Source organism: Zingiber officinale, chromosome 5A, assembly GCF_018446385.1.
Source record: "Zingiber officinale cultivar Zhangliang chromosome 5A, Zo_v1.1, whole genome shotgun sequence".
Lineage (NCBI taxonomy): Eukaryota > Viridiplantae > Streptophyta > Magnoliopsida > Zingiberales > Zingiberaceae > Zingiber > Zingiber officinale.
The window spans coordinates 141,649,377-141,660,619 of record NC_055994.1 but is presented as its reverse complement, the minus strand read 5'-3'; the positions used below and the strand labels follow the sequence as shown (position 1 = coordinate 141,660,619).

Genomic DNA, 11,243 nt, shown 5'->3' with positions numbered 1-11,243 from the left:
CTCATTCTTAAACTCATCAACCAAACACCCTCTAAGTCTTCAGGTATTATGGGAGGGAACCAAGAATTTTATATTAGGAGGGCAAAAGATATGTATTTATATTGGGGATGATGGTGTAGTTGCCCTCCTTTTTCTCCCATTCACCTTTTATTTTTATACCCTACACTTTTTACATTAAAAATTTGAGGGGCCATCATCACTGCTCTAAAAAACTAAAGTATTTTTTAAAAAATATAAAACTTAAACAAAATATATATAAAAAAATAGGAAACGTTACACTCTAAATAAAATTTCAATTATCGAGTTGAAAAATTTCAACATTAATTAAGTAATATTGGGTATTCCTCTCATTAATTTTAAGGCATTTTAGAGAAAATGCTGAAAAATGGTTTCAAAAAAAAAAAAAAAGAATTTTGAAAGATCAGGTTGTTTTCACAAATACATAAATAAATAAATGGAAATCGAAAAAGAATGGAAGAAAGAAACCGAGCGCCTGCCTGCCTGCCCTATCGCATTACTCAACTGCCTTTCGAGTGTCATCGTGCTGCGGTTACCGTAATATTCGAATAAAAGAGGAATATGCTTCCTCCGGCCACCGCCGCTCACTTCCCACCGCCTCCAGCCTCCCTTAGGACTATCTCTCCTCGTCCTCCTCCTTCGCTTCATCTTCTCCTCTCTCGCCTTCCCTTCGCCTTCCGCTCCCGCTCTCACCGACAACAACGTCTCGTCTCCTGCGCTTCCAATCCACCCGACTACAGTGCCGCCTCGGCGCAGGTGGACATGTTCCGCGGCCGGGACGGTGTCTGGTCCTCCCGCCAGCAGACCGTGGTCGTCCTCTGGGACCTCGACAACAAGCCGCCCCGTGGTCCCCCGTACGAGGCCGCCCTCGCCCTCCGCCGAGCCGCCGAACTCTTCGGCCGCGTTCTCGAGGTTTCTGCCTACGCCAACCACCACGCCTTTGACCACCTCCCCCAGTGGGCCCTCGACCAGCGCCGTGAGCGCCGCCACCTTGACGTCCTCGAGCGTAAAGGCCTGGTCGAACCCGCCGAGCCCTACACCTGCGGCGTCTGCGGCCGCAAGTGTCGAACGAACCTCGACCTCAAGAAGCACTTCCGCCAGCTCCACCAACGCGAACGTCAGAAGAAGCTCGACCGCATGCGCTCCCTCAAGGGGAAGAAACGGCAGAGATACCGGGAGAGGTTCATCGCTGGGAACCACAAGTACGAGGAGGCTGCCCGGTCTCTGCTTGCCCCCAAGACTGGATACGGCCTTGCTTCGGAGCTTCGGCGGGCAGGTGTCTTCGTTAAGACAGTCGAGGACAAACCGCAGGCCGCGGACTGGGCGCTCAAAAGGCAGATGCAACACTCGATGTCGCGTGGGATTGATTGGTTGTTTCTGGTGTCGGACGACTCAGATTTTTCCGATATGGTCAGGAGGGCGAGGGAGGCTGATCTGAGGACGGTGGTGGTTGGGGATGGACGGACAGCTCTCGGATGCCAGGCTGATATTTGGGTCCCTTGGCTACGGGTGGAGAATGGGGAGGTCGGGGAAGAATTATTGCAGTCAGGATGGAACACAACCTTCTCGGAAATGGATGATTATGACGATTTTAGCGACAATGATCAAGGATCATTTTCTTCTTCGAGTTTCTATGAGGATGAGATGCCTGATTTAGACTTGATTGTCGATGAGATCGTCATTGGGAATTCCAGATTAGGTACTCTTGGCTCCTCAGCTTTCTCAGAGGAGGTGGTGGAAGATGGTGAAGGATTTCAAATCTTTGGATCACCGAAGAGTAATGACCATTTGTTCTTCCATAGCGAGGAAGAGGACAGTGATCCTTTCATCTGATCAGCAAAAGGTTAGTACAAGAAAGCTAGCATTTTTTAAACCACTGAATTAATTACATTGCTTCGTGCACATAACTGAGCACTATCTTCAGTTAAACTGTCATGGTATGTGCAGATAACAACTCACTTTACCCTTGGCTATGTTTTGGTTCTCTTGTTTCAAGATAATATATTTGAAAAAGATTTCTCGTCTACTACTAGCTTAGTTATCTTTTGGCATTGTGTTGTTCAAATTAGTCATATTTTAATCTAGCTGATAGTAAGTGCATACTGGTTAATGTGAAAGATAAATTATAGTAAATTGTAATTCCATTGGCTCTCTAATTTCTATACATTTTATTTTTATAAGTAAATAAACTAAGTGGAAGGCGACTAAAAGTGTAAAATTGATCTGAATGATGCACTTGGAATTGTGTCAATCGTCCGCATGTTATTAACTATATTATTCCGGTTGAGAGCCAAAACTCTAACACAGAATGATATTTTAACTATGGATAACCTTTTATTTTGCTAATTGTCTCTTTTATCAATCTCCCTTTTAAAAGTTTTAAAAAACTTAAGGACGAGTCATTACATTATGTATATACGTTATATGAGTGCAGATGCAGTAATTATTTAAAAAATACTTATTTTTTGTATTTATTGTTAATTGAAATAATTCCATAGGTTTGGTTGACACTTATCATGCATAATGATTCTCAAAGTATAATTAACATTGAAATACCTTTTTGAAAAAAAAGGAGTAAAATAGTTCTTCTTTTAGCATCAATTGCATTTATTTTAACTAAGGTATTTCATTTTATCTAATTTTGTTAATTATATTTCCATTATAAAATATGAAATTAGATCAATACGTTGATCTAGTCTTTTCCGAATAACATCAGTTGAAATAATAAATCAGCTTGATAGAACAAATAAAAATTAGCCTGATGGATATAAGTCAATTGAAAGATTAGAAAAGTATGTGACAAAGTATGGAGTTTAGACTTCGTCATTAATTATAGATTATCAAAGTTGGAAAAGATAGTTTTAGGTGAAAGCAACTAATCCACTGCATAATGTATATACAGTATCAGGGACATATTGTGCCTGCATAAAAAAATATTAAACTAATAATTAAATTGATATAAACAATGAATATATATATATATATATATATTATAACAAAATATATTAATCACAAGTAAACAAGTGACATGAAGTGAATTCAAGATATATAATTTGTCATCATTTATTGTAAGAAAACATATAATAGTTGAAAAACAGAAGTACATAATATTACAATCTATTATGTATATCCAATTAAATAAGTTTTAAATAACCATAAAATTTTACACTTAGCAATTGTAGTTAAGGAGAAATATGTGAAGAATTTTACCAAAGCCACTTGTGTCCGCTTGTTATTTTCACTTAAGCCCTTTGAGCTTGCCTAAGATAATTAAGTGACTTCTATAGATTTTTACAAACATTCACGCGAAGGGTACCACATATTAAGTATGCAATATGATCGCTTTTCAAAATTGCCCAAGCGATTGTCTGGGTTACTTTGTAAAACAATGTAGACTATAGGACAATTTATTTATTGATTAGATAAAACACCAATGTTGATTCTAAGCCCAATTGTCTCAATCTATAAGTATGAATCTAAATCATATCTTGATTTGATTAATTTTAGTTTTACTACTAAAAAATATTGCATAGAGCTTAATGGAGGATAAAATTCTTACAATGATACTAATAGTGTGATGCGGAAGATGGGATCGCTAGAGGGGAAGGGATGAATAGTGAACGTGCAAATAAAAGTTCTAATTTTTTCTTATTACGTATTTAGACGCTAGTATATAAAATATATGAAAACAAGCACACCAAAAGACTCACAAATTTACTTAGTTCACAACCCTTAGGTTGCTACATTCAAAGTCTACGCACACGAAGTCCACTACTTTTCTCCACTTTGGTAAAAGACTAAAGGTGGAGAAACCTCTTAGTACATCAATTGATAATAATACAATTAAGGAATAAGAGTCTTAATGAAGAAACAATAATTTGAACAGATTTATATGAGTGTGGTGGTCCTATCTTCGAGTCTGTTGGTCTTTTTATAGCCTTTACCTCCAATGGCGGAGCCAGATGGATGGACCTACCGGGCTAATCTACCCAAGATGATAGAAAATTAATGCCCCTGGGCTAACATCTACGTAATTAATTTTTTTTCTTACTCTATCTCTCACATTCTTCATTTCTCCTCCTTTACAAGGTTGTGGGCCCCCCAAGCTAAAGCCCAGGTAGATCAACAGGTGGCTCCGCCCTTGTCTGCCTCAATCTAATCACTCTATTGACGTGGATGATCTAGTTGTCCATTCTAGTCACCCAAAGTCTGAGTCAGCTCCTTAGCCTTATCCACGAACAACTCTCCTTCTATTCATTGTCGTTGATGTGGCAGCCATCCGATCGATCGAATCCAATTTCTGTCGTCCGCAACTCCCGAATCAACTAACTTTAAACCCGTTCAAAGATAAACATTATCATGTGCATAGGTTGACCAGATTCATTTCGGTCGCCTAGAACTCTTACTCAAGTCAACTACGACCGAGTTCGCCTAAGTTGAGGTCCATCCTTCGTCCCGAATACAAGTTCAGTCAATTCAACTCACCACAACTTACTTTAAGCAGTCTTCCAATCAACTTCTAACCTCTTGAATGCATTGGGCCCTCTGATTCACTACCGATGCTTCCTTCTTGCTCCACTAGTGTATTCTTCCACCAAGTCTCTCGTCCCTTAAATGTATCAACTCTTAAGTCCTGCACACTTAGATACACATATCATATACCAAAGTAAGGTTACTTAAACTCATTTACCCAAACTTCGAAACTGTGGTTAAACCACTTGGGATACCAACGATCTCCTCCGCAATTATTTGGGGTACTAACAGATACGACATTGAAATGAGAACTCTCACATGGAGAACAAAATTCATAGAGAAATATTATTAAATTGAAAGATTATTAATATTGGTTCTTGTTTAAATGCTCTAATTCAAATAAAATTGAAAATAAATTCAAATATTTTGGTAAAGAAATAATCTTATACCTAGAAGGACATAGGGCATGATCAAATTTGGCATAGATTTTCTATTTTCTAAATACAATAATTAAAAGGGACAACTTGGTGCATGAAACTCCCACCAATCCCGTGGAAGGGTCTATTGTATGCAATTTTCCATGCTTTATAAGAGGTTGTTTTCTAAACTTGAACCCGTAGGCTCTAAGTCACACGGCAACAACTTTACTGTTGCGTCAAGCCTCCCCTTCATTTTCTAAACGCAATAATTACCAATAAAAAAATGCATTCATTAACTTATTCTCCAAAATAAAAGTATGTACCAAATAAGCATTTACGAAGTCTAACCTTGTAATGATTAGATTCCCTTTATCTTCCAAGGAGAATTTTACTCTTATATAATCTTTTGTTATTATCATTTTTCCAAGTATAAGGAATAATTGCTTCACCAACTTTTTGCATGATTTCTTCATTATCTTTCTGTTTCTTCTAACAGTATTGTTGTATCTTCTTTCGCCTTTTGATTTTTAAGGAACTAAAAATTGACTTCATTGACATGTTTTGCCTTTGTAGCCATCTCTTTGACAATGAGAGAATGTCGCAATTGATTACAGGGCAAGAATAGCTCTTGCATTTGTATAGTGGTCATAAGGTGTGGAAATGATGATACAAAGGATTAAAAATCTTGGCACCAAAAGTTAGGACTTGGAGGCCCATGTAATATTTATTATTGTGATAATTTGAGTTCATTAATGCAAAAAAAGAATTATCTAATTTATCCCTAGCTACTTGTAATATTGTTGCTTGATACAATTTGTTTCCTAGTATCCACATAGGAAATTCCAGTGTAATGACAAGAAGATAAGATAATAAACTCTCTATGTGATGACTTTTGAAGCTATAAACTACAAAAGGACATATCCCAAGGAAGTCTTAATTGATTTGTTAAATTTCAAATGGTTTCTTGATAGTGATTTTGTTTAATTTGCGTTTTTGGTCATTTAGGAAAGTATAAGAAAGTTATATTATAAGCTAAATCATGATTATTAGCATTGAAGGTTCTCGAAGGTGGTCATTTAGGAAAGTATAAGATAATCATGATGACTTATTATGAGGCTGTTATAGGATAATGCCATCAAATAGCTCTTCTAAGGTCAAGTCATTAGAGGATTTTTAAAGGTTAAATCATTAAGTTCAAGCCATCAAGAGAAGAGGTTCTTTTGATATTAAGCTTTGTACTCAAGTAAATGTCTTCCTTAATAGATATATCTCTAGGTAAGACTACAACATTAATTGTGTTATGATTCATTCTATTTGTTTTAAAGGGACCAAATTTAAGTGAACTAGGGGTGTTATCTTTAAAGTGTGTGCCAGTCTTAGATATTCTAGTTCTTCTACTTAAGTTCATATGCCTTTGATCTCTAATATATAATGTAGGGTAGTATTTGCTCACTATCATTTTATCTTTTGGCCTCAATAGTATTTATTTTCAACAAGCTTTTTATGCTTCAAGTTGTCCTTATCCTCTACCATTTTATCTTTTGGCCTCATCAATATTTATTCTAAACAAGCTTTTTATGCTTCAGGTTGTATTTAACCTCTATGACTTTGTAGTAGGCTTCATCTAAAAAGTTGAAAATAAATAAACTGCCTTTTTAAAAAACTTTTGACGCAAGTTTGCTCATAAATTGATACACAATCTAGGATGTATCTTTCTTGATATTATAATTTTATACAAATTTCATATTAGATAGCTATGGTTTTAAAAAATTTAATTTACCATGCAATTATTTATAAATTTTTGCAGAACATATTTTCCAACCAGTTTTCATTTCAGCTTGAACCATGGGTGGCTTAATTTTTGTCAAAATTCATAGGGAGTCAAATGAGCTTGATTCTAGCAAATTATGCTCATTGAAAAGGGGTTATATCATAGTGATCAAAATAATAACCAATCAAGTAATGTATTAAGGTTCAATTGTCTCTCAAAACTAGGTGCATCCTAACATGCCTAGGCCTATATTATTTATTATTTTCAATTCAATGACTCAGATTCTTCCAAAACCTAGAATAATCTGATTATTCATTAAATTATTCATGGTATGGACTTATATTTGTATATAGTATGGTTTAAAATCTTTGTACTAAGTGGGCCTTCAATTGTGCCACTGATGGTGACAGACTAGTTGATTTGCTAAGCGACTAACTGCAGCAATCAACTGATTGTAAGTTACCAGTTGACTGACTCTTGATGTGGAGAGCAAGAAAGGAACCATTGCTACACAACAACAGTCGCATTGCAAGGACCGATTTACTGTTGGGCAATAGACACACTTACAAAAAGGTTTCAAAGGCTATAAAAGGAGGAGCAGTGAAGAAATAATGTTAGTCAAACCTATTAGAAACCTTATATTTCTCTATGCTTTCCTCTCTTTATAATCCTTTTAATTTTTGAGCTTATTAGACCTCCAGTGATTGACAAAGGAGAAAGTCCCTTTTCGGGAGTGATTCGCCGATGGATTGTAGGCCATAAAGTAGGAGCTTGGGGGCTGCCAACCATATTAAACAAACATGTTAGCGATTGCAAGTGTGTTTTCTTGTTAATGTTGCATTTTCTCTGCTAACCATTTTGAAACATTGATATCGAGAGCAAGGTTTAAAATTTCGACCCGTGCCGAGGTTTCGGTCTCAGACCGGAACGATACGGTTTCGGTATCGTATCGTGCCGTGCCGATTCAGTTTCGGTATTTTTTATTTATCTATAGTAATTATAAGATAAATATGTTTATGGTATATATAAAAATAAGTTGTATATTGATTTATTATAAGTTCTCAATTATTGAATAATTTAATATTATTAGAAAAAATAATTAAAAATAAATTTATTTAAATAGAATTGATATAACAATAATTCAAATTAAAATGAAAGTATCTATAATAATAATAACAATAATAATAATAATATTATTATTATTAAATAAATAAAATAACTATTTATTCATTTAATTAATTAATAATTAAATAATATATATTTTAAATAATAAAAAATTTTAAAAAATAAACAAAAATCAGAATATAAATATAATTTATTAGAATTTTAAAAAAATTTAGAATTTTTTAAATTTTTTTAGAATTTTTTTTAAAAATTAAATGAAATTTAAAATAATAAAAAATATATTAGAATATAAATAAGAATTATTATATTTTTTTTAATTTTTAAATAAAATTTAAAACATTATTTTTTCAGAATATTAATTAATAAAATTTATTTAATTTATTTTAATTTTAAATATATTTTTTATATATTTTATTAGGATAATTTAATTAGGTTTGTAAAAGCTTTTTAAAAATAACCCAACTCCCCTTAGAAATTGTTTAAATAAATAAAAAAAAAAAAAAAATTATTAAAAAAAAAAAAAAAAAAAAAAAAAAAAAAAAAGGGCGTACGCGAGATCGCCCGCGATCATCGCGGGCGATCCCGCGGGAGGCGTCCGGCGGCGCCGGAAGGGTCGCCGGAAGCGTCCGGCTACCTTGCCGGACGCTTTCGGCGACACCATCGGCGCCGCAGAAGGCGTCGCGCGCGACGCCTTCTGTGTGGCGTCCCGCGTCTCCTCCGGCGGCGCCGAGACGGGAGGTGCTCCCGTGCCGGTTTCGGCCGCCCGGCGGAACGGTAAAAACCGTCCGTGCCGGGCGGCACGGAACGGTATTCTCAACCTTGATCGAGAGCAAGTGTAGTCGAGAAGAAGCAAAGAGGTATTATGAGTCCTTGTGGATAAGTCGTTCTATTGATGTGCCACCTCTGGGAATTTGAGCGGAGGATGTTGGAAAGGAGGAAAGAAAAATTCTTATTCCTTCCTAAAGGCTTCAACCCAAACTAAATAATTAATACACGGGAGATTGAGATCCCTTTTAAAGGCTTCAACCCAGACAAAATAATTAATACACGGGAGATTGAGATCCCTTTTAAAGGCTTCAACCCAAACAAAAGTAGAAATGAATTAAAGTATCGTAGAAAGGAATAATGTCACTGTACTGGATTGAACTTGAATAATTTTCTATTTTCTATATTTATCAAATTTGAAACTATCTCATCTGACTTATTTCCTAAATAAATTGATCTGCCAAAATACACTTTTATAAACTCTAAAATCTATGAAAACTAAATTAAATTGTCTAACACATCTATAAATATTATACAGTCAATTCTAAATGATTAGGACAAATATGCCTTATGATAATATGTTTATTATTATCTGTCAGTTGGATTGTTGGATGTACATAAGCATATTCAAGTATGTGTGCACTTGCATATGTACTACATAAAACATTTTCTAGACTATTGCTCTGTTTTTTTTTTGTTTTTTTTTTACTTTTTAATAGATCTAAGATACTTGACATGTTTATTTGTAATTTTCATCTGTCCAAATGGGCAACTACTTGATTTTTTTTTCTTTTTTTGTATTGATAAACTAGAAAGTTCAATTATGAAAATAATAGTTCACAGGAAAGCTAGAGGGTGATGTGAGTTGTCGACTATCTATTGTAGTCTAGGAGCTTGAGGGTGTATATTGGACATTGAAATTCTTACTTAACTATTCAAATAATTCTAGTTAAGTTGGACCTTGTTGATATTTTAGTTTAGTAAAGAGGGTATTGAGTGTATCTTCTTTAAAAGGCACAAAAATTTTGGATAAATAATCTTCTAAGCATAGATAACAATTTCAGTTACAAGTAAGACAAATGTGATATGTGGCTAAGGATATATGGAGGTGTAACATTTGGCTTTTTTTTTCCTTAAGACAAATTAGGAAGTCTCAGGTATCATTCTAAAACAATGTGTCAACTATAAGGGGATGTGAGTTAGTAACCTCATGTAATAGAGGTTATTGAGTATTTGATTTTCCATAATAAATAGTTGTTATGCCTATGTGAGATCTTTTTAATTATGTTTGACAACCTCTTCCAACAATCACTTGATGTTTTTATAATTATTTTATAAGTAATTATATATGGTTCCCAAAAAGGATATCAAAGGATTGCACTTGTTTCGCGTTATGGGCTTGTAAAGTAATAAAACATGAGTGTTTGGTTACCATCCTAAAAACATCTATTGGTTTGTAGTGTTCCAAATTTTAGGAGTCAGATCTCTGGATTTTTTTAATTATTATTATTATTATTATTATTGATGGATCATTGCCCACTGAAAGTATTTTGATGGGAAAAATGAAAGAAAGAAATTAACTGGAGAAGGAATATTTTGGTTAAGTTTGCAACCACTAACTGAAATATTTCTGATGAATAGAAAGGTTCCACAACACTAATAATTGACATGATATGAGTTCTAGTGTTGAGTTTCTCCAAGTTAATGCAAACTCTTCTTAGTAAATCAATAATGTACAGTAGGGAAGTAAATAAACCTGTGGCTCTTCGGAGAGTAAAACAGTGTATATTTAGAGCCCTCCTTTGTTAGACTTATCTGTTTTCTTCTCTACTAAAAATCTTCTGGTACCTTAATGCAGAGTGGTTGGCACATAAACTCTCATTTCTCAACATAGATTGGTTGATGTTTGAGATATATCTTTGGAGAAAATGGACGTTTACCTACCTCAGTTGCCCATAACCAACCTGACAAGCTATTCGCGTTGTGCCCAAGAAGGTAATCACTGCCTTTTAATGAAACAAAATATATATGTTGGATTTGGCATGCTTTGTGAATCTTCTATTACAACTATCAAGCTAATATACAAGTCAGAAGTTTAGAAGGGGGCCTCCACCGGAAATTTCCTGGAACTTTAGTCCAAAGTGGTATCTCTACTTTATAGAATTGATACTACTTTATGGTTCTATTATTTGGATGTACTGACAAATCGAAAAGTTTCTCATGAAGATAGGGTTAAATTAAAGCTATCTTGTTGTATTAATTATGAACAAATTCATTGAACACATTCAAGATATGTTATCATGATATATGCTATTTGTGGATGATATTATTTTATAGATAAGACACGTAAAGGGGTAAATATTAAACTTAAATCTTGGTAGGAGCCATTGAAAATAATTTTTTTAAGTAAAGATAGAACATATAAAATTTGAATTTAGCCGTATTAGATGTAATAAGATGACTATTAAGATAGGAGATAATGAGATAAATATTTGAGATTATTTTTACAAAAGGGTGGAGAAGCTGAGAGAGATCTTATATAAAATATAAAAAAAATTGTTAAAACGGAGTGTCATGTGTTCTTTGAGGTTGTAAAGTATCTTTAAATTTAAAGAAAAATTCTATAAAACGACAATTAGAACTATTATATTATATGTAGATATATTGAGTTA

At 34.3% G+C, this 11,243-nt stretch overlaps 1 protein-coding gene across 2 annotated transcripts; it reads left to right on the top strand.

The window, feature by feature from the left end:
• Positions 1-477: 477 nt before the first annotated feature.
• LOC121982153 lies at positions 478-10,877 on the top strand. Of its 2 annotated transcripts, none has more exons than XM_042535075.1 (2): positions 478-1,861; positions 10,430-10,877. In XM_042535075.1, exon 1 carries the CDS (start codon positions 580-582, stop codon positions 1,849-1,851), a length of 1,272 nt encoding a protein of 423 aa, XP_042391009.1. In that variant the 5' UTR covers positions 478-579; the 3' UTR covers positions 1,852-1,861; positions 10,430-10,877. The 2 variants fall into 2 exon arrangements, with proteins under 2 accessions (XP_042391009.1, XP_042391010.1); XM_042535076.1 differs by lacking the exon at positions 10,430-10,877 and adding an exon at positions 5,484-5,753.
• Positions 10,878-11,243: the final 366 nt, after the last annotated feature.

What these genes read in the sequence shown, in the direction of transcription:
- LOC121982153 (XM_042535075.1), top strand. Translation starts at nt 580, where the DNA reads ATGCTTCCTCCGGCCACCGCCGCTCACTTCCCACCGCCTCCAGCCTCC.